Below are 24,609 nucleotides of genomic sequence, written 5' to 3'. Positions count from 1 at the left end.
GTTTAAAGTTGACATTACCCCACATAGGACTGATGCATGACCAGAAGGAGTTAATATTCAAATATTCACAAGTGTTGAAAAAAACATTTATCATATTCAATACCATAGGGTAGTCTTTATTTTTTCCTCAGGTATTTGTGATCTGCTGAATACAAATACAAGTTCAAATATGAAAATGCAAATACAGCTTCTCATCTGAATGAATTCTTATGTGCCTTTTAAAGTCTGGCACCTGACAGAATCTTTTCCTGTTGCGTGCGTTTTCATGTGGATGTTCAAGTTATGTCTAAGTCTGAACTCTCTCCCACAAGTTTTGCAACTGTACGGCTTCTCACCTGTGTGGATTCTCATGTGCGCTTTTAATGCGCCCAGCACAGAGAATCTTTTCTCACAGGTGTTACATGTGTACGGCTTCTCACCTGTGTGTGTTCTTATATGCCTTTTCACTGTTGTCATGTAACTAAATCTTCTCCCACAGGTGTTGCAAGGGTACGGCTTCTCACCTGTGTGGATTCTCATATGCAGGTTTAATGCACCCAGATGAGGGAAACTTTTCTCACAGGTGTTACATGGGTACGGCTTCTCTCCGGTGTGTGTTCTCATATGCAGGTTTAATGCACCTGGCTGGGAGAATCTTTTCTCACAGGTGTTGCAGGGGTACGGTTTCTCACCTGTGTGGATTCTCATATGCACTTTCAATTTTCCAATTTCAGAGAATCTTTTCTCACAAGTGTTACATGGGTATGGCTTCTCACCTGTGTGGATTCTCAGATGCACTTTTAATGCACCTGGCTGAGAGAATCTTTTCTCACAGGTGTTACATGCGTACGGCTTCTCACCTGTGTGGACTCTCAGATGTCTGTGCAAGTTGGAGTTCCACTTAAAAGATTTCCCACAAGTGTCACACTTTAAGGACTTTTCCCCTGTATAAGTATTACTGTGAATCTTTAATGTGGTAGAGTTGTCTTCATTGTTGGTGTGATTTTTGCTTTTGTGATGTCTCTTCTTTAGTTTTGGCTCTGCTTTTCTAGTTGATCCTGAGTCTCCATGTTTGCCTCCTTTGTGATCTTGGCTCTCAGCTACATCAGAGTTGTGAGAGAGCAGCTGGTCATCACTGTTTGGTTCTGGTTCCACAGAACTTTTAACTGACATGCTGACAACATGCTCTTTCTCTGCTTCACTATGAGTTTCATCAGGACTCAAGTTCAGAGTCCAGTCTTCACTTTCCTCACAAGTAGGAGTCAACATAAAGGTTTCTGTCTCCTGCTTCAGCACCAGCTGTTCTCCCTCCAGACTGGTACAGAGTTCCTCCTGTTCCTCTTTAATCTGTAGAGGCTCTGGGTCCTCTTGGTCCAGACTGGTGCAGAGTTCCTTCTGTTCTTCTTTAATCTGTAGAGGCTCTGGGTCCTCTTGGTCCAGACTGGTACAGAGTTCCTTCTGTTCCTCTTTAATCTGTGGAGGCTCTGGGTCCTCTTGGTCCAGAGTGGTGTTATTCTCCAGGTCACAGAGCTGCTGGTCAGTGAGAACCTCCTCCTCCTTACAGACATGTTGCTGTTGGAGTTCTGGAAGGACAAAGGGGAAAGGCTGAAGAGAAAATCTCGTACCATGTTCTGATAAGGCATCCTTTATAAGGGCTTTAAAAGCATTAATTAATGACTTAATTAATGTTAGAAAATATTTTATGTTTATAAAGCATGTCTTATCAGAAAGTGGCACCAAAAATGCAGACATCCGATGACGCTGAAGTTAGCTTCTGATTCAGGTTTAAGGGAAAAGTTGAGGGGAAAGTTAAGGGAAACATGCACTGTATGATGATGATTAGTGGCTGATTCTCAGATTTTTCGCCACTTAACACTTGTGAAAAAATGTAAGACATTGTAACAAAAGCCTTAACACTGTTTAAAACCACTTTAAGATATGTAAGACCTTTGTTCTATTTGTGAAAACAGAAAAAGAGCAATTTCACTGATATTTCTTCATCCAGACAGCATTACACCAAGTCCAGATCAAGAACCACTATACATAGATTAACAGGGAGACTCCAGAGACTCATTAAAACACAGTGACTTGAAAGCCCAGATTTGACAAGTCTAAGTTTTGTGGTTTTTGTGAAGAAAGCCCAACACGCACACACACATATGTTGAATTACACCAGCCACTTTCTTTCTTTGAGACTGATTTTGCACTATTTATAAACAATATTCTGTATTCTGTGTCCTGCCATCATCCTGTATACTTCTTAAATTATTTAATTTAATATATTTACTACATTCCCTACTTGGAGTCCCCTATTCTGCTCCCATGTATGCAGAATGTGTACTACGGAAGTAATAATAAATGCTTGAACTCTTTGATCCAGACCTGGTCTACTGTGGTCTGGATGGAGAAATGTGAAGTCGCCCTTTTTATTTTCATAGGCAAAACAAAGGTTTCACTAACTTGAAAGTGGGTTTAAACAGTGTTAAGGCTTTTGCTACGATGTCTAATATGCTTTTTCACAAGTGCAAATGGTGCAAAAACGGAGAAGCAGCCGCTAAATATCATTATTTATGTTTCCCTTAACTTCGAATCAGAAGCTAACTTCAGCGTCGCGAACAAATAATTACAAGTATATATTTTAACCACTGCGGTGCTATATAAAGCTGATTATTGTGTTTTATTTTAAGATAATTAAGGTTTTACAGACCTATTCTGTGTAACTTTATTTCAGGTTTCCAAACGATATCGAGCATTCTGCGTTGACGATCGATCTCTTTCTCGTACTCTGAGATAGTTTCTTGAAAAACTCGGAATATTTCTTCAGCAGCAGCAGTTAGTCGCTCGTTGATTGAATCTCTCAAACACTGAACTTTAGACATTGTTGCTTAATTACAAGTAAGATGTCTCCGTGTCCTACTGAGAGACTTCTTCCAACCGCAGGACACCAACCAGCTAACGCGACTAGCTCCTGTGTTGTTTAGTTCCGCTGGGTGTTACACTGTTAAGCTTCCGAAAGCGGGGTTATGTTGTCTATTTCGTTCCACTTGTTGTAGCAAGTTGTCTTCTTCTTTTGGTTTATTGGTGGTTGGCAACCAGCTTAAAGATGGATTATCTCTACCTGCTGGAATGAGCGTGTTACAGTAGATTAGCAGACAAAGTTAAATTCTCTCTATTAAACCTGTTTCCTTAAGATGTTGAATTAAGTGACTGTATATTTGCCCTGATGTTTCTCCAAGGATATTCTCTTAAGTGATGTTTTCCATTCCTTCTTCTAGTTTCCTCCATTCCTCCTCATAGGCACTACACTCCAGTAGCACATTGCACAGATTCTGTTTGATTGCAATGCATGCGTGATCCTGTTGGGTGTTTACCTATTTTATGAAGTATTTGATTAAGTCTTGTGTGCCCTGTCCTTAGATGGGTAATACCTTCTTCTTTCCTTTGGTTCCTTCCCAGGTTCTCTCCAGTACCAACATGTTTTTGAATATTATAGAGGTGTCTTCCTGTGTCATTGATATTCCAGTATTCTTGCCACACTTTTTGCATTTGACTTCTGATGATTGTTTTGACCTCAGTTTTATATAATGGAGCCTGAATACTGACTGACTGTGATTTAGACGTTGTTTGGCCAGTATATCCACACCTTCACTTCCTCCCACACCAACATTGGCAGGGAACGAGTTGACTCAGTGTCATTTGTGGCTTATAAATAAGCAGCAATAACTGCACAGATGCTTTATGTCTTTAAACTAAAAATAAGAACTGTTGGGTTGATATTTGTCGTCTCACTGATATTTTGTACCCTCATCAAAACCTAAAAGTTTAAAACTCATCACGTAAAGGTTTGAGGTACGTGAACTTGAATTTCTCAATTTTTTGTGAATTTATCCAGTTTTTGATATCTGTTGCAAAAAGAATTTTATTACTTTTTATTGCACATTTGTTTCACAGCTGTGTTCTTTCGTTAATTCGCACAGTTACGTAGAAGCTTCAATCTTCTTCTGCAGTGGAGACTCCTTGATTCAAGGCAGCATGCTGTAGGAGTATTAGTACTTTATTATTTAATTACCTTGTCATTGTGTGCACCACCTTCCATAGATTTAGCCCTGTTAGTGTTGGGAGTAATTTTACCAATGAATCGGTCTCATAACCGTAAGTTCTTGTCCCAAACAGTAACCTGTCCCACTACTATTCAGAAGAATGCAAACAACAACTTCTTGATTAAGACAGACATTTATTATACCACTACATGCCTGAAGAATAATACACATAATACACATAGAATAATACACAAAAGAATGATAAGGCCTTTAAATTATAACGAAAATAAAAATAAAGAAAAATATTCAGCAAGACTGGCTCATAGTGTGTGACTCGAGGCTAACGCATAGCAACAGGAGCTAAGGGAGAGCTAACATACTTTCTGGAGAAATTATCTTTAAATCTTAAATCGTTAGTATCAACCTCTGGTCACAAAGTCATTGCATGCCTACTGTTTTGTTGGAGATTAGCCATAGTCAGACAGCCAGTGGGTCTCAGCAGTAACACGGCCCAGATCAGGTCGTTGGCTGTGAGCTTGGAGGATCTTCACTGTCCCTTGGACAGAGAGCAGGTGGATCAGTCCTAGGTCAGGTGTAATCGGTATAATCAGCTGTGACAAGTTGTCTCAGCCCAGAGTGATAGTCTGGCTTTGGATCACAGACATGCAGAGGTTCAGTTGGGCTTTCACTAGCTTCTTGTAACGCAACACACCAGTTAGGATTCAGGCTTGAGTCTTTGTGATTTTTTGGTTTCCTGATGCTTGTTTCTGGAAGCTTTCCTGGTGACACTGAGTACAGGATTCAAAAAGGTCTAAAATACGCACTTACTTAAAAGGAAAGAGACGTTGTAGAGGGGAAGTTTCTTACTCATAAAGAGGAGGACAGCTCAACCGAGTTCCGTTAAACTTTCCTTTATATGATTTTGGTCAAAGCAGGCGGTGTTTTGGGTGTTTTAAACATTTTCGCACCAAATTACTGATGAATATTCAATTTCTTTGTTCTCGGGGGACTTCAGGTGTAGTTGGTGTTGGATGCAGCTTGCATCTTCTGAAATAAATATATTTTTTGGGAAGCCTACTTTGGAATGTTTACACACAAAAATCACACTTCACATCACTGTGGCCTAGTATTTCACATTAAAGTTGTAAACACATTCTTTTCATAACGGTCCTGCTGTAATAGAGTGAATAAAAGAGTTATAGCAGCAATTTTGTGAGGTTAAACACAATATTGCATCAACCATGTAAACACTCATTAACTCTTATGTCATGATATAAAATTCAAGTGAGATTATTTGTTAGTATGACTTTTATCTGACTCTATGTACTTTACTGATTTTGGGTGGTGGACATGTGACAGAAATATTTCATAGTCTGCATGTCACCTTATGTAATATGGTATAGCCCCTCTGGAGGGCCTTTTAGATACAAACAATGGGTCCATGGTCAAGATTGGAGCTGTTCCAGATGGTATGTTGTGATACATGATATGTTGTAAGGTAGCTGTCAACCACTTGATGGATGGCTCCCAACTGAATTAATGCCCATGGGGAACCTATGTTATTCATGTGATAAGATACAGATGTGTAACCCTATATAAGTTATGCACCGACAGTGGTTCGGTGCCCAGACCATCTTTGTACATGGAATGGACCTGATGGCCTTCGTCTAATAAACGTCTTCAAAATAAGAACTTCGCCAGCTCTTCCTTTGAATGATACATCATCACACATCCTTCCTTTCATTATTCAAACCTATATTTCTAACCTTATCAAAATTATAACGTGATAAAATGTAATGAGATCAACCTTTTTTCAATATCTCACCAATATACCATAGTAAAGTCATCAAAGTTACATCATTCTTTATGAATTTTTAAGGTAAACAGTATGACAGGGTCCATAATCTGATTAAACAGTTAATATAACAGTTATTAACCCATAAGAACCCATGGTGACACAGGTGTCACCAACCCTTTCAATGTTCTGGAAAATTCCTTATACAGCTTTTATCCTTGACTTTAACTCATGAAGTCCCTAAAGTGACATCTACTGAATATCCTGGTGCAGTCATGTGAAAATGTGTGAATCTGTGTACCCATGACATCACTTCCTAAACGGCAGCGTGCTTGGTCAGCAAATGTGACAGAACTAGCTCATTTTAAAAAGCTTGTTTTTTGTTACTAAAGGAAGGTTTCAACCCATTTAACAATTCTGATGCTTTAATAAGACGTTCTGTATTACATTTAAGCTGTTCTGACCACATTTCTTGAACGAATTGATATAAAACAAGTTAGGGAACTATGGTTATGACATATATGTTACATTACAGATCTTTGACACTGAAGGTAGAATTTCAAAATAAAATTCAGAAATGTGTTCCTTGTGGTCCATTTAGTCTGTTTTACATTCCCCATAATTCTCCTTTAAGGAGAAATGTGTTCTTATGGGTTAAAGCTTGGAATGTAATGAGTTCATTTTGCGGTGTTGCAAAGGAATGTTTCTCTTGAGTTTTATGACCTTGGGATTATAGAGGGTCTGTGTCCCATTTAAGGTGGGGGTCCTTTTAGTCTTTCTCCGGTCCAAGTGGCCTTAGGGTCAGTTTTATGCTTTTAGTTCAGGCCATAATTTTTGGATGTTCGGTCAGACATCATGAGTATGTTGAGCATCATTGATCAACCCCGACTTAGAGGGTTACAAAGGTCAGTTCTGCAGGCCTTTGGAATCCAGACAAGTCTGTCTCTTCCTCTTAGGAATTGAAGTTAAGTTTAACACAAAGAACAAGAGGTTGTCAACAATGCCGACCAGAGTAAGATAGCAGTTTTACATGTTGACCTATAGACCTGTGCAGTTGCATCACAAAGAAGCTAACGGCCTTAAAACACATTCATATTATTTGCTTATACGTTTGTTTAGGGACTTATTGTATGCACTACTCACACTTATTGTGTATGATACTTTTAGTTACCCTAATCATCCAGTTAATCAAATTAAGAATATCAGTCTGAAAAGCCATCATGAAAAAATATCTTATTGTTCATAAAATGTGTTGACAACACCATTAAGAACATCATCTGCAATCTGTGTGTCGTCTAAAGCAGCAAACAACATTTTTATTTTAACTTAATCTCAATTTAAACTGATCACAGACGAACTTAAACTGTTAGACAAACATATTCTGACCTCTTCTACATGGAGCATATTTTACATTGGTTTATAAAGATGTTGGTGAACACTTGTCTAGAAGAGTTTCAGCTCAATTGATTGTCCTGTTTGTGGATTATTTTTTGTTGACATGTGCTGCCATTATGTGTTCTTGTGTGTTTTATCCATGATCACAACTGAATCCTCAGCGACGTGTCACAAATCTATTTTGACTTTTTGGCTATGAAAATAAATATTGCACATAATAATTCAATTACTGCAGTTGCAGTGTACAGACCTCCTTCTGCTTCCTCCTCACCTATTGATGAGCTACTGGTCTTTAAGCTCCTTAAAAAAATTTGGAGATGATCATTTTTGGTGATTTTAATTTAAATTTTATCTAAAAGAAGTCTGTGAAAACTTAAATCTCTCACAGCTAATTACTGATCCTACCAGGTCAAACTTAAACGACTTCTCTGAGTCGACTTTAATTGATTTAATTTTAACAAATAGAAATGACAAAATTACTTCTTTGGGAGTATTTGAGCTTGGTTTTAGTGCCCTCGCATGGTGATTAGTAGGAATTTTATATATTTTGTTGAGCAAGTCTTCCTGTATGATCTTTATGAAAGTGACATTCATGATACTGTTAAAATCCCTGATGTTGACTTAGCTCTTGACCACTTTTGTAAGTCTTTTAACTCTGTGGTTGATAAGCATGCACCCTTTAAAAAACATAGATTGTAGAATAGGTCAAGTCCTATCTGAATATCTCATCCTTGCTATAAGAGAGAAATAAAGCCTGGGCTCTTGCCAGGTGTACTGGTGAGTCTGGTCACTGGCTTACTTTCAGGCGCCTTAGAAATAAATGCACAGCTGCAATAAGGAAGGCTAAAGCTAATTATTATTTGCTTTTAATTCCAAATTCATATTTAAATCTGTCAAAATGTTGGAAGGCAGTGAATTCTCTAAACTGTTAGTCTTCACTCTCATTTCCTCCTTTCACTTCAGCTGATGATCCTAAATATCAGATCATAAAGAGATTTGTGTTGCTTTTTAATAAACATTTTTTTAGCTGCTGACACATTCTTTGAAGAAACGTATACAGGACAGCTCTTCCGATGACAGGGCCAATGCCTTACTAGCATTAGATTTGAAATATCCAGTTGGCAAGGATAAGCTTGATCCCTACTTCTTAAAGCTTACGGCCTCAATGGTAGTAAGCTACATAACATATATTTTAACCTCTCTGTTTGATCTGTTACAGTTTGCACGGTTTGGAAGGCTGCTTATATGACTCCGTTACATAAAGGTGGTGAAAACGACTATGCTTAACAATTATAGGCCTGTCTCTAAATTGCCATGGCTAGCAAAAATACTAGAATCTCTAGTAAATGACCAACTTAAATCATTCCTTTCGGCATATTCTATTTTAAGTACTCACCAATCTGGTTTTAGAGAAAAGCACCACACTGTTACTGCTGCCACTCTTGTTTTAGATGACATCATTTCAACTCTGGATAATAAGAAACACTGCACAGCTCTTTTTATTGACCCCTCTTAAGCATTTGATACAGTTGATCATGCTTTGTTCTTAAAAAAAGATTCATAGTATTGGTTTTGATGAAATTGCATATAATTATATAGATAGATAGATTCTTTATTGTCATTGAATTAATAAACAACGAAATACAGTTTGACAGCAATCCCCGGTGTAATTAGTTCCAGAGTTATCTCACGGACAGACAGCAGTGTGTAGCAACAAGATCTGTTAAATCTGAATTTGTTCAGATTGCAAAAGGTGTCCCACAAGGCTCAATCCTTGGTCCTGTTCTGTTTACACTTTATATAAATGATATTGTTTCTGCAATAACTGGATATAATATTCATTTTTATGCTGATGATACTATTATGTATTGCACTGCGGATACTGTACAGTCTGCTGTAGTATCTCTTCAGCACTGTTTTGTTGATTTAGAGGTTGCACTCAGTATCCATAAATTAGTCTTAAATGCAGACAAACACCATGTTTATGTTTTTCACTAGAGCCAAAAATATTAATTTGGATAACCTCATCATCACAACTAAAACTGGCACCAATATTGAAAGAGTCTTGATATACAGATACCTTGGCATCCAGATTGATGAGAAGATAACCATCAAAAAATCACATCAAATTTGGTGAGTAAACTAAGATGGGCTTTTTCTTTAATAAGAATAAATCCTGCTTCCTGTTGCATTGTAGACATACCCTTGTAGAGGCAACTTTATCAGTTTTAGACTATGGTGACATCTTGTACAGGCATGCTTTGGCGGCAAATTTAAAGCCGTCTACCATTCTGCACTCAGGTTCATTACTGGTGATGCTTATAACATTCATCATTGCATCCTGTACAAAAAGTTTGGATGGTCCTCTCTCTCTGAGAGGCAGGATTTCTACTTTTGGCTTCTTTGCACCATCAATCTGGAACACACTACAAAGCACTTTAAAAATGAATTCATTGGTATCTCTTGGTATTTCAAAAGAATAAAAAAAAAAAACAATGTTCAGCAAGCCATAACTTGTCAAATATGCAACTGTTGGCCAACTGTTTTACAAATTAAAAGACATCTAATAGTGCAGAACTATCCCTGAAAATTTCTAGCATCTAGCATGAATAGTTCAAATGTAATGGTTAATTTTGCAGGCCACGACTCCTTTTTAAAAGCCTCCACATTTCAGAAACGAAAGAACACACAAAAGTCAAAAATTTTGCACACTAGTTGTTGGGGGGTACAATGACATAATTTACACAAAGTATGAAGCAAATTAAAGATGGTCAGTTGGTAAAATTTTCTAAAATCTGTTGATTTGACCTGGAATTACCCAGAACCTTCTTCCACTGCGTGCTTTCTCATGTGGTCCTTGAAGTTATGTCTACGTCTGTACTCTTTCCCACAAGTTGTGCAATTGTATAACCTCGCACCTGTGTGGACTCTCATATGTCTTTTCATTGTTGCCATGTTACGAAATCTTTTCCCGCAGGTGTTACATGAGTGCGGCTTCTCACCTGTGTGGATTCTCATATGCAGTTTTAATTTGCTCATCTCAGTGAAACCTTTCTCACAAGTTTTACATGTGTACGGCTTCTCACCTGTGTGGACTCTCATATGCCTTTTCACTGTTGTCATGTCACCAAATCTTTTCCCACAGGTGTCGCAGGAGTACGGCTTCTCACCTGTGTGGACTCTCATATGCAGTCTTAATCCGTGCGACCGAGCGAACCTTTTCTCACAATTGTTACATGAGTACGGCTTCTCACCTGTGTGGACTCTCATATGTATTTGTAATTTGGACTTGATCTTAAAAGATTTCCCACAAGTGCCGCATTTGAAGGACTTTTTCCCTGTATCAGTATTACTCTGAATCTTTAATTTGGTAGAGTTGTCTTCATTGTTAGTGTGATTTTTTCGTCTGTAAGGTCTCTTCTTTAGTTTTGGCTCTGCTTTTCTAGTTGATCCTGAGTCTCCATGTTTGCCTCCTTTGTGATCTTGGCTCTCAGCTACATCAGAGTTGTGAGAGAACAGCTGGTCGTCATTGTTTGGTTCTGGTTGCACAGAACTTTTAACTGACATGTTGACAACATGCTCTTTCTCTGCTTCTCTCTGAGTTTCATCAGGACTCAAGTCCAGAGTCTGATCTTCACTTTCATCACAAGTAGGAGTCAACATAAAGGTTTCTGTCTCCTGCTTCAGCACCAGCTGTTCTCCCTCCAGACTGGTGCAGAGTTCCTCTTGTTCCTCTTTAATCTGTGGAGGCTCTGGGTCCTCTTGGTCCAGACTGGTGCAGAGTTCCTTCTGTTCCTCTTTAATCTGTGGAGGCTCTGGGTCCTCTTGGTCCAGACTGGAGTTTTTCTCCTGGTCACAGAGCTGCTGGTCGGCGAGAACTTCCTCCTCCTTACAGACATGTTGCTGTGGGAGCTCTGGAAGGACAAAAGGGAAAGGCTGAAGAGAAAATCTTGTACCATGTTCTGATAAGGCATCCTTTATAAAGGCTTTATAAGCATTAATTAATGACTTCATTAATGGTTAATAAGTATTTTACCAATGATTTATAAATAATGTATAAATCATTAACATTAACACACATAACATATTAACACAATTAACCTTTATTAATGATTCATAATCATTTACGACTGCGGGACTGCTGATGATTATGAATCATTAATAAAGGGTTAAATGACTTTCTGATAAGTCTCCGTGTCTCATACAAGGATACAATGTTCAAACGGAAAACAAAACGAGCGCTCCTAGAAGATACAACAGAAGCTGCGGTAGAAAGCCGGTCTGAGCCTTTGACAGCTGTAAAAGATGTCTGCATCGACGCTATTTCAGAATATGAGAGGTGGTTAAACGGCGTTTATGTGCGTTAAGTCTCCGTTACAGCCCTGTGAATAACTGTAAAAAAAATAATTCGCGTAGTTTAACCATCACTCTATAACAAAAAGACTCTGACTGTTCATCACTCCGTGAGAGGTGGCAGCCCTGCAAATACAAATAAATACAAGTATATATTTTAACCACTGCGGTGGTACATAAAGCTACTTATACTATTTTATGTTAAAAATAATTTAAGTTTTACAGACCTACTCTGTGTAACCTTATTTCAGGTTTCCAAACGAAATCCAGCAATATGCGCTGACGGTTGATCTCTTTCTCGTATTCAGAGATAGTTTCTTGAAAAACTCGGAATATTTCTTCAGCAGCAGCAGTTAGTCGCTCGTTGATTAACTCTCGCAAACACTCAACTGAGGACATTGTTGCTCAATTACAAGTAAGATATCTCCGTGTCCTGCTGAGAGACTTCTTCCAAGCACCGGCATCAACCAGCCAACGTGACTAGCTCCTGTGTTCTGTACTTCCGCTATGTGTTACACCGGCATCCCACCGGACTCGTCTGCGTCGCGTTCCGGCTCCCACGCAGTTTTGTTCCGTCCTCCACACGGCGTACTATCCCACCGAGAGCATATCAGAAATGTGGCGTTTTGACTGAATTCAATTACTTTTTATTGTACTTTTATTTCACAGCTGTGTTTTTTTGGTTAATTCACAGTTATGGAGAAGCTTCAATCTTCTGCAGTGGAGACTCCTTGATTTAAGGCAGCATGCCAACCAGAGTAAAAGATAGCAGCTTTACATGTTGACCTGTAGACCTGTGCAGTTCATCACTATAACTAGAGGGACACTCACACAACAATGATATGTTGTTCCTTAAGAAGGAGCCAATGGCCTAAAACATTCACATAAATTCACTCATAGCTTTAGGATCTGTTGTGAATCTGGTATTCTTATGTTATCACCTCATAAAGCAAAGTAATATTAAAATAAATGCATGAGATCAGAAACAAAGCTTTATATTGTCCATGTTTGTTTAGGGGCTTATTGTATGCACTACTCACACTTAATGTTTATGACACTCTTAGTTACCCTAATCATACAATTAATCAAATTAAGAACATCAGTCTGAAAAGCCATCATGAAAAAATATTTTATTGTTCTTAAAATATGTTGACAACACCATGAAGTAAATCATCTGCAATCTGTGTGTCATCTCTACAGCAGCAAACAAATTGTTATTTTAACTTCATCTCAAGTTAAACTGATCACAAAATACATAAAAAATGATTAAACACTGTAGACAAAAAGACTTTAGTTTGAAGGATGAAAACTTAAGTGAGCCAACACCTCTAGAGTTTCTCTGTTTCAAAATCAGAGATCTCACAATACACTCAAATAACTGAGGTTCTGTATGAAAATACAAAAAAATAAAATTCATTTAAAAAGTCAACTATTTACATCACAGTGTTATTATACAGTAAAATAAAACAGTCATGCCAGTCACTCTTGCATATAAATTTTGACTTCTTGCACAAAACTTGATAGTGTTGTTGACAACTTACATGAAGATATTCTGACCTCTTCTTCATGGAGAATATTTTACATTCATTTACAAAGATATTGGTGAACACTTGCCTACAAGAATTTCAGCTCAATTGTTTGTCCTGTTTATGTTTTGTTTTTGTCAACATGTGCTGCCATTTTGTGTTCTTGTGTGTTTTATCCATAATCACAACGAATCCTCTGGAACGTTTCATAAATACAAGGCTACTTGCTTGTGTGGACTCGTACGCTTTTCCAATTCAGACACATGACAGAATCTTTTCTGTGTGTCAGCAGGTTCTTCTCATGTAGATTGTCACCACAAATGTCTCCCTCATGTTTTGAAATTGTGCAGCTTTGCAGCTGAATGAATTTTTACATGCCTTCTCAAGTCTGACATCTGACAAAATCTTTTCCCACAAGTGTTACATGGGCACGGCCTTTCACCTGTGTGGACTCTCAGATGCGCTTTTAATGTACCCAGCTGAGTGAATCTTCTCTCACAGGTGTTACATGCATACGGCTTCTCACCTGTGTGGACTCTCATATGTGTTAGCAATTTGGATTTGCACGTAAAAACTTTCCCACAAGTGCCACATTTGAAGGACTTTTTCACTGTTTTCCTGCGAATCTTTAATTTGGTAGAGTTGTCTTCATTGTTAGTGTGATTTTTTCTTCTGTAAGGTCTCTTCTTTAGTTTTGGCTCTGCTTTTCTAGTTGATCCTGAGTCTCCATGTTTGCCTCTTTTGTGATCTTGGCTCTCAGCTACATCAGAGTTGTGAGAGAACAGCTGGTCGTCATTGTTTGGTTCTGGTACCACAGAACTTTTAACTGACATGTTGACAACATGCTCTTCCTCTGCTTCTCTCTGAGTTTCATCAGGACTCAAGTCCAGAGTCTGATCTTCACTTTCATCACAAGTAGGAGTCAACATAAGGGTTTCTGTCTCCTGCTTCAGCACCAGCTGTTCTCCCTCCAGACTGGTGCAGAGTTTCATCTGTTCCTCTTTAATCTGTGGAGGCTCTGGGTCCTCTTGGTCCAGACTGGAGTTTTTCTCCAGGTCACAGAGCTGCTGGTCAGCAAGAACTTCCTCCTCCTTACAGACATGTTGCTGTGGGAGCTCTGGAAGGACAAAAGGGAAAGGCTGAAGAGAAAATCTTGTACCATGTTCTGATAAGGCATCCTTTATAAAGGCTTTATAAGCATTAATAATTACTTAATTAATGGTTAATAAATATTTACTAATGCTTTATTAATCATTCATAAACCATTTACAGTAACACAAATAACCCATGAACACAATTATCCTTTATTAATGATTCATAATTATTTAAAACTGCAGGACTTCTGATGATTATGAATCATTAATAAAGGGTTAAATGACTTTCTGATAAGTCCTCAGATCTTAACAGTTATTAATAAATGATGAGTGTTTCATATTTTCTAAGTAATTAGTAAATGGTTGAACAGCACATTGGAGGTATCTTCCTAAAGATTTAGATGAAGCAAATGTTAAGGTGGTAAAGAAAAGGGGGGATTTTTCACAACCTGGCAACTCAAAAATCATGCTTATCAATGCTTATAAATTATTTATAAAGCATTAGTAAATGAGACAACATTACACCAGGTCCAGATCAAAAACCATTATACATAGATTAACAAGGAGACTCATTAAAAACACAGTGACTTGAAAGTCCAGATTTGACAAGTCTAAGTTTTGTGGTTTTTGTGAAGAAAGCCCAACACGCACACAAACATATGTTGAATTACACCAGCCACTTTCTTTCTTTGGGACTGATTTTGCACTATTTATAGACAATATTCTGTATTCTGTGTCCTGTAATCATCATGTATACTTCTTAAATTATTACATTTATTATATATCCTACTTGGCGCACAGCACCAATCCCATATTGTAAAGAAGACCTATTTATTGGAATCACTACAAAAACGTACAGTACTGTATGCAGGAAAGGACTATAATTGCACTCAAACACATTCAGCAGTACTAACATGACTATGCTTGACCAGTGTATATTTACTTTTAGTGATTGCATGTCTGTTTTTTTAGTGATGTTTTAGTGACTTTTAGTGGTGTCTTGTCTGTCGTACATGTTGCACTGTGGAGAACGATATTCTGCTCCCATGCCGAGTGTGTACTACGGAAATAATAATAAGGTGCTTGAACTTAATCTTTGATCTAGTCCTGTTCTATTGTGGTCTGGATGGAGAAATGTGAAATCGCCCTTTTTTCCTGTTTTCATAAGCAAAATAAAGGTTTCTCAAATCTGAAAGTGGGTTTAAACAGTGTTAAGGCTTTTGCTATGATGTCTAACAATTTTTCACAAGTGTAAGTGGTGCAAAAACAGAGAATCAGCCGCTAAATATCATTATTAATGTTTCCCTGAACTCAGAATCAGAAGCTAACAACTACAAATAATTACAAGTATATATTTTAACCACTGCGGCGGTTACATAAAACTACTTATACTATTTTATATTAAAATAATTTAAGTTTTACAGACCTACTCTATGTAACCTTATTTCAGGTTTCCAAACGAAATCCAGCAGTCTGCGCTGACGGTTGATCTCTTTCTCGTACTGTGAGATAGTTTCTTGAAAAACTCGGAATATTTCTTCAGCAGCAGCAGTTAGTCGCTCGTTGATTAACTCTCTCACACACTGAACTGAAGACATTGTTGCTTTATTACGAGTAAGATATCTCCGTGTCGTACTGACAGACTTCTTCCAAGCACCGGCATCAACCAGCCAACGTGACCAGCCCCTGTGTTCTGTACTTCCGCTGGGTGTTACACCGGCATCCAGCCGGGCTCGTCTGCGTCGCGTCCCGGCTCCTCCACACGGCGTACTACCATGGATGTATAAAGAGAACTGGATACAGCGTCGGAGGCGGGGCCCCGTTCATTCTTATGAAAGTTACTCAGTGGCACATGAAGCCAAAAAAAAGTCGACTTCCCGGTATGAAAGTACCCGGATCTTCCGCATTGAGCGGCCCATAGAGCATGCGCACTAGTGACTTTCGCTGGCCGAGTCGGCTACTTCCGGTTTAGCCCTCCGGCTAATTTGAATGGGGATAAAACAATTCAATCATGCGGCTCTTCTAGGCTTTTGAAATGTGATCGGACCAAACGGATGTAATTCTGATAGTGTGACAAGTCATTTTGCGGCGGTTGTGACGCTCAGAAAAATTTATCCGCTGATTTACAGACGTCTCTTTCACAATGTAAGTCTATGGGGTCTTTTTGGGCCAGTGTGCATCACGTGACGTTGTAATTACACGGTTTGGCCGCTATGTCAAATTGGCTTCAAAGCCTGGCGCTCTTCCTGTATCCAGTTCTCTGTATACATCCATGAGTACTACCCAAGTGGCAACCTCTGGGGCTGTAAAATGAAGCCAAGGCGTAAGTGCCAAAAACTGCAGTTCCTTGAATGGCCACTTGAGGCTGGCACCAAAAGCGAGTCAATCCCCATAGACTCTAATGTTAAAATGCCCAACTTCACAGCAGAAATAAACATGTTAAAAACCTGGTACACAAAACGGTTTTGGTTTCTATAGCTGTACGGGGGCTGTACTCACCCATTTAAACTTTATTAAGCTGCTTTGAGTGACAGCTCCGCCAGCCGCTAGGTGGCTTGTTTCAGCCATTCGGCCTGCCTTTTTGCCCATTTTTGATTGGCTGGGAGTTAGGCGGCATCACGCACTGCCAAGATGGCGACAGCCGGAGCGGCTCACTTTGAGCTTCAAAACCGCTCTTCAGAAACCAAAGGGTGACGTCACGGTAACTACGTCCATATTTTTATACAGTCTATGGTACTACCCCACGAGAGCATTTCATAAATGTGGTGTTTTGACTGTGGTCAAGACATTTGCTTTTTAAATTCAGCTACACTGCTACTATAGTACTTCAGCCTAGTCACAGCCGAACAAGCGCCTTCACGCTACCGTAATTACTGCAGTAGAAGGACAACTATACTGCCTGACTTTGTTAACTCGTAGATTATACCCTAATCAAAATCTGAAAGTCAAAAAATCATTAAAGGTTTGAGGTACTTTTACTTGACTTTATAATTTTTTTGTGAATGTATCCAGTTCTTGATATTGATACTTTTTATTGTACTTTTATTTCACAGCTGTATTTTTTGGTTAATTCACAGTTATGGAGAAGCTTCAATCTTCTGCAGTGGAAACTCCTTGATTTGGTGAACATGTCTCCGACAATTGTGACTTTCTCTTTGGTGTTCCTCAGGGTTCAATCCTTGGTCCGCTACTGTTCTCCCTGTATATGCTCCCGATCTGAGAAATTGTTCGCAACCATGGTGTAAATTTTCATTGTTACGCAGATGACACCCAGTTATATTTATCTATAGTGCCAGATGACAAAGATGCCCTAATTCCTCTGACAGATTACTTCTCGAGCATTATACAGTGGATGAGTGGTAACCTCCTTACATTGAATAAAGACAAAACAGAAGTTCTTATAATTGGCACAGATGCACAAAGAGAAGAACTTTCATGCAGGCATGGAAATTTGGCTCTACAGATTAAACCAGAAGTAAAAAACTTGAATGTTATCTTTGATTCTGAATTGAATTTTAAAAGTAATGTCCACAACGTTACAAAGACAGCTTTTTATCATTTAAGAAACATTGCAAAAGTCAGACCATACCTTACTTTGGAAGATGCCAAGAAACTCACTCATGCCTTTGTTTTTTCATGCTTAGATTATTGTAATGCACTTTATACTGGTTTACCAAATAAAACCATTGATCTGCTGCAACACTCATTCAAAATTCAGCAGCAAGCAAACTAGGAAAAGGGAACATATTACACCAGTATTAGCATCATTGCACTGGCTACATGTAACGTTGAAGATAGATTTTAAAATTCTTTTACTTGTTATAAAAGCCCAAAATGGTCTCTAGCACCTTCATACCTCTCAGATTGCTTGTCAGAATATGTTCCAAACCGTTTGCTTAGGTCGCTTAACGCTGGCTTGTTAAATGTACTACAAACAAAATGCAAAAAGTTATGATGAGGCAGCTTTTTGCAGCTATGCACCAAAGATCTGGAACAAACTCCCAACACATATTAGACAAGCATCCTCTGTTGATATTTTCAAGAAGCAGCTCAAAACTTATTTTTATGGTCTTGCTTTTACTTAACTCAACCTTTATTTGCCTTTTACTGTTATCAGCTTATTTACTACCTGTTTTATCTTTTCATCTCACGATTTTACCTCCTTTTATCCTCTTACCTCTTTTTATCACTGTAGTTTTTTATTGTTTATTGTATTTATCTTTCTCCTTATCCTTATCTTTTTTTCCTGCTTGCTTGTTTTTACCTCTTTGAGCTGCATTTTATGTTATGAAAGGTGCTATATAAATAAAGTTTATTTTTATTATTATTATTTAAGGCAGCATGCCAACCAGAGTAAAAGATAGCAGCTTTACATGTTGACCTGTAGACCTGCGGAGGTCATCACTATAACTACAAGGACACTCACACAACAATGATGTGTTGTTCCTTAAGAAGGAGCCAATGGCCTAAAAAACAGTCACATAAATTCACTTATAGCTTTAGGATTTGTTGTGAATCTGGTATTCTTATGTTATCAGGAGATCAGAAACAAAGCTTTATACTGTCCACGTTTGTTTAGGGGCTTATTGTATGCACTACTCACACTTAATGTTTATGACACTTTTAGTTACCCTAATCATACAATTAATCAAATTAAGAACATCAGTCTGAAAAGCCATCATGAAGAAATATTTTATTGTTCATAAAATATGTTGACAACACCATGAAGTAGATCATCTGCAGTGTGTCATCTCTAAAGCAGCAAACAAATTATTTCAACTTTATCTCAAGTTAAACTGATCACAAAATACATAAAAATGATTAAACACTGCAGACAAAAAGGCTTCAGTCTGAAGTATGAAAACTTCAGTGAGCCAACACCTCTAGAGTTTCTCTGTTTCAACATCAGAGATCTCACAATACACTCACATAGCTGAGGTTCTGTATGAAAACAGAAAAAAAGAAAATACATTCGTCGTCGACAATGTACAACTTACATGAAGATATTCTGACCTCGTCTTCATGGAGAATATTTTACATTCATTTACAAAGATATTGGTGAACACTTGCCTACAGCGGTTTCAGCTCAATTGTTTGTCCTGTTTATGGATTGTTTTTGTTGACATGTGCTGCCATTATGTGTTTTATCCATAATCACGACCGAAACCTCTGGAAAGTTTCACAAATACAAGGCTACTAGTGTGTGGACTCTTCTATGTTTTTCCAATTCAGGCATACAGAGGGGGAAATAAGTATTCAACACGTCAACTCTTTTTTCCATTAAAACATATTTCCAGTGCAGCTATTCATATGATATTAATACCAGACATTGGTATTAATTCAATAATGCAGTACAGCTAACGGAATAATAACATTCCAATCAATAAAAAATGCATTAAATTGTAATGACACAGGAAAAAAGTATTGAACATACAGTAAGAAAAAGCACTGAACCAAGTGGATCCACTAATTAGTTCTCTTACCTGTGCTAATTAGAATCAGCTGTGTTAGTTATACAATATATCAATACAATATATACATAATTTTCTACCAAGCTGTCAGGCAAGAACCATCTCTTGATGGGTAGAGGCAAAGAGCTCTCCCAAAACCTTCGCAACAAGAGTGTAGGAGCAATTTATGTTGATTGTTGGCATGTCATTTTGGCTAGATATATCTTGCAGTATTATTTTTGACACTGGGTGGCGGTCATTAGATGCACAGGGTTGTATATATAGGGGGGCAAAGGTGGCAGGAAACAGGAGGTACAGGTAGGGGAAGCACAAACAGTTCTCACCAGACCAGAAACAGAGCAACACATTCGAGCTGGCAGAACAGGAAACAAACTGGTATGTGCATCGCTTTGTATAACTGCCTCAATAAACAACAACTACTGACTGGAAAATCTGTTGTTTGGGTCCGCGCAAGATCACTTCTAGCCTACCTGTGTATTGATGGCAACTGGAAAAAAGAAAAATTGCCATTACAATAGGAATGGCGCAGGTTACCGACTGATTCCTCAATTCCTAAATGATCCCGTAAGCACCATCATCAACCGCAAGTGGAAGAATCAACACTCAACCATCAACGACTGCTGACTGGGCAGTAAGAAAATTAGTCAGAAGAGTAGCACAAGATCCAAGGACCACTCCAAAAAGAGCTACAGAAGGATCTGGAAGAAGCAGGTACAATTCTCACAATGGAGAAAGAAGAAAACAATAGACAATGCACTCCACCGCCACAGTTTCCATACACAACTACCCCGTAAGACTCCATTACTGAAGAAAAGACATGTTGAAGCTTGTTTGAAGTTTGCGACACAACATTTGGAGAAGCCTATAGATTACTGGAAGAATGTGGTGTGGTCAGACGAGACACAAATGGAAATATTTAGCAATAACACTAGGTGCCATGTTTGGAGGAGAAATGGCTCAGCATATGACCCTAAATATACCTACAGTGAAGTTCAGAGGTGGAAACATTATGGTACAGGGCTGTTTCTCTGCTCATGGTACTGGCAGAATCTAAATTGTTGAAGGGAAGATGAATGGAGCTATGTATCGGGTTATTCTTGAGAAGAATCTGTTGCTGTCCACGAGGACAATGAGGATGAGACGCAGATGGACCTTCCAACAGGACAACGATCCAAAACATACTGCAAAGGAGACTCTCATCTGGTTCCAGAGAAAGAAAATAAAGGTGTTGGAATGGCCCAGTCAATCACCCAACTTGAACCCAATAGAACATTTATGGAAGGAACTGAAGATAAAGATTGACCAGCAGCCCCTCTCAGAATCTTCAATATTTGAAGACTGTCTACTTAGAAGTATGGGCCAAAATCCCCCTCTGAACATTGTGAGAGATTAGTTTCCTCGAACAGGAAGCGTCTTGAAGCCGTCATTGCAAACAAAGGCTTCTCCACCAAGTATTGCAGTTAGCATGTTGAATAATTTTTTCCTGTGTCAATCCAATTTAATGCATTTACTTTTTTTTACTGATTGGAATCTTATGATTTCTTTAGCTGTGTTGCCTTATTGAGTTAATACCAATGTCTGGTCTTTAATTGCATGTGAATACCTGTTCTGGTAATATGTTCCCTGAAAAAAATGTTGATGTGTGGCGGTAAGTCACCGCAAAGCTCTCCCTTATATTCTGTAATTATGCAGCTTCTTGTCTGAATTAATTCTGACGTGTCTTTTCAAATCTGACATCTGACTCAATCTTCTCCACCTGCGTGACTTCTCATGTGGATCTTCAAGTGATGTCTAAGTCTGAACTCTTTCCCACAAGTTTTGCAATTGTAGGACTTCTCACCTGTGTGGATTTTCATATGCTGTTTTAATGTGCCCGGTTGAGAGAATTTCTTCTCACAGGTGTTACATGGGTACGGTTTCTCACCTGTGTGGATTCTCATATGCACTTTTAATGCGCCCAGCTCAGAGAATTTTTTCTCACAAGTGTTACATGGGTATGGTTTCTCACCTGTGTGGCTTCTCATATGCACATTTAATGTGCCCAGCCGAGAGAATCTTTTATCACAATTGTTACATGGGTATGGTTTCTCTCCTGTGTGGGTTCTTTTATGCCTTTTCACTGTTGTCATGTCATTAAATCTTCTTCCACAGGTGTTGCAGGCGTATGGCTTCTCACCTGTGTGTGTTCTCAGATGTGTTTGCAAATTGGTGTACCACTTAAAAGATTTCCCGCAAGTGTCACACTTTAAGGACTTTTTCCCTGTATCAGTATTACTGTGAATCTTTAATTTGGTAGAGTTGTCTTCATTGTTAGTGTGATTTCTTCTTCTGTGATGTCTCTTCTTTAGTTTTGGCTCTGCTTTTCTAGTTAATCCTGAGTCTCCATATTTGCCTCCTTTGTGATCTTGGCTCTCAGCAACATGAGAGTTGTGAGAGAACAGCTGGTCGTCACTGTTTGGTTCTGGTTCCACTGAACTTTGAACTGACATGCTGACAACATGCTCTTCCTCTGCTTCACTCTGAGTTTCATCAGGACTCAAGTCCAGAGTCTGATCTTCACTTTCATCACAAGTAGGAGTCAACATAAAGGTTTCTGTCTCCTGCTTCAGCACCAGCTGTTCTCCCTCCAGACTGCTGCAGAGTTCCTTCTGTTCCTCTTTAATCTGTGGAGGCTCTGGGTCCTCTTGGTCCAGACTGGAGTTCCTCTCCTGGTTACAGAGCTGCTGGTTAGCGAGAACCTCCTCCTCCTTACAGACATGTTGCTGTGGGAGCTCTGGAAGGACAAAGGGGAAAGGATCAAGAGAAAATCTTATACCATGTTCTGATAAGGCATCCTTTATAAAGGCTTTATAAGAATTAATTAATGACTTCATTAATGGTTACTCAATATTTGCTATGCTTTATAAATAATTTATAAACCATTAGCATTAACAACAATAACACATTAACGCAATTACCCTTTATTATTGAATCATAATCATTTAAAACAGCAGGACTGAATCCAGTGTTTCTTGAACCTTGATCTAGATCTGGTCTAAAGTCGTCTGGATGGAGAAATGTGACATCGCCCTTTTCTTTGCCTATTTTCATGAGCAAAATAAAGGTTTCAGTAATCTGAAAATGGGTTTAAATGGCATTGAGGCTTTTGCTATGATGTCTCACAATTTTTCAAGTGTAAGTGGTGCAAAAACGGAGAAGCAGCCGCTAAACATCATTATTTAGGTTTCCCTCAACTTTCCCTTTACCCCGAATCAGAAGCTAACTTCAGCTCCGTAGTAACCCGAACAAATACCGTACTGCACCGAATATAGAACGTTTTGTCATTTGTTTGTCTTTACCTGGAAATACGTCTGAAATGAAGAGAGGTTGTCTTATATTCGGGGTCTAGACTTTTAAATGTCGATGTACATTCACAACAACAGATGTTGTTAAAAATCTGTAAAACGAGCGCTCCCCTTCTGATTAAATCGAGACACAGTCTCATAGAACTAGCCCACAGCCTGGGGCCTGAAAGACGGAGAGGCACAGTGATCGTCTCGAACAAAGTGGCTCAAAAGTAGGCAAACAACTGAGTAACCGTAACGTAGCGAGTTTTCTCGTCAACTCAGCTACTTCACCGTCTCTCCTCTGCTTCGCGGAGCTCCGTGTGTGTGTGGAGGGGCACACAGAGGAGAGCAGAGAAACTCAGCGCGACCATGACTGACAGCAAAACGCAGTAAAGAGGGTTTGTATAAATCTGCTTATTCTATTTGATGTTAAAATAATGAAGATTTTACAGACCTGTTCTATGTAATTTTATTTCGGGTTTCCAAACGATATCCAGCAGTATGCGCTGACGGTTGATCTCTTTCTCGTACTCTGAGATAGTTTCCTGAAAAACTCGGAATATTTCTTCAGCAGCAGCAGTTAGTCGCTCGTTCATTAACTCTCGCAAACACTCAACTGAAGACATTGTTGTTTAATTATAAGTAAGATGTCTCCGTGTCCTGTTGAGAGACTTCTTCCGTGCACAGGACACCAACCAGCTAACGCGGCTAGCTCCTGTGTTGTTTACTTCCGCTGGGTGTTACACTGTTAAGCTTCCAACAGCGAAATCGTGTTTTTTTTCGTTCTGCTGCTTGCTTTTCTCCATTAAATGTTTCCTTAAGATGTTTAATTAAGTGACTGTATATTTGCCTTGGTGTTTCTCCGAGAGGATTCTCTTAAGTGATGTTTTGCTTCGCTTCTTTAAGTTTCCTCCTTTCCTATTCATAGGCACTGCGTTAAAGTAACACATGTTGCACTGATTCTGAATGACTGCAATGCATACATGATCCAGTTGGGTGTTTACTTATTTTATGAAGTGTTTGATGAAGTCTTGTGTGCCCTGTCCTTAGATGGGAAATACCTGCTTCTTCCCTTTGGTTCCTGCCCAGCTTCCCTCCAGTACCAACATGTTTTTGAATATCCAACTCTCTCCTCTGCCCCGCGGAGCTCCGTGTGTGTGTGGAGGGGCACACAGAGGAGAGCAGAGAAACTCAGCGCGACCATAACTGACAGCAAAACGCAGTAAAGAGGGTTTGTATAAATCTGCTTATTCAATTTGATGTTACAATACTGAAGGTTTTACAGACCTGTTCTGTGTAACTTTATTTCAGGTTTCCAAACGATATCCAGCAATATGCGCTGACGGTTGATCTCTTTCTCGTACTCTGAGATAGTTTCCTGAAAAATTCGGAATATTTCTTCAGCAGCAGCAGTTAGTCGCTCGTTCATTAACTCTCGTAAACACTGAACTGAAGACATTGTTGTTTAATTATAAGTAAAATGTCTCCGTGTCCTGTTGAGAGACTTCTTCCAAGCACCGGCATCAACCTGCCGACGTGACTAACTCATGTGTTGTTTACTTCCGCTGGGTGTTACACTGTTAAGCTTCCAACAGCGAAATCGTGTTATTTTTTCGCTCCGCTGGTCGTC

At 38.8% G+C, this 24,609-nt stretch overlaps 2 protein-coding genes across 2 annotated transcripts in view; both read right to left on the bottom strand.

Annotated features, from left to right (window-relative positions):
- atp2c1 (ATPase secretory pathway Ca2+ transporting 1) overlaps positions 1-24,609 on the bottom strand; it is a 323,636-nt gene that overhangs the window by 201,509 nt on the left and 97,518 nt on the right. The window lies entirely within an intron of this gene.
- On the bottom strand, positions 96-24,609 carry LOC137190643 (zinc finger protein 208-like). Its single transcript, XM_067600165.1, has 9 exons — positions 24,267-24,609; positions 21,398-22,426; positions 15,609-16,004; positions 13,427-14,205; positions 12,063-12,153; positions 11,790-11,966; positions 10,035-11,123; positions 2,687-2,863; positions 96-1,562 (listed from the first exon to the last, which is right to left on the bottom strand). The coding sequence occupies exons 1-9, from the start codon at positions 24,436-24,438 to the stop codon at positions 208-210; spliced, it is 5,265 nt and encodes a 1,754-aa protein (XP_067456266.1). The 5' UTR covers positions 24,439-24,609; the 3' UTR covers positions 96-207.

The sequence above is a fragment of the Thunnus thynnus genome, chromosome 10, assembly GCF_963924715.1.
Source record: "Thunnus thynnus chromosome 10, fThuThy2.1, whole genome shotgun sequence".
Classification (NCBI taxonomy): Eukaryota; Metazoa; Chordata; class Actinopteri; order Scombriformes; family Scombridae; genus Thunnus; species Thunnus thynnus.
The sequence above is the reverse complement of the archived record's forward strand: the minus strand, read 5'-3'. Positions and strand labels throughout refer to the sequence as shown.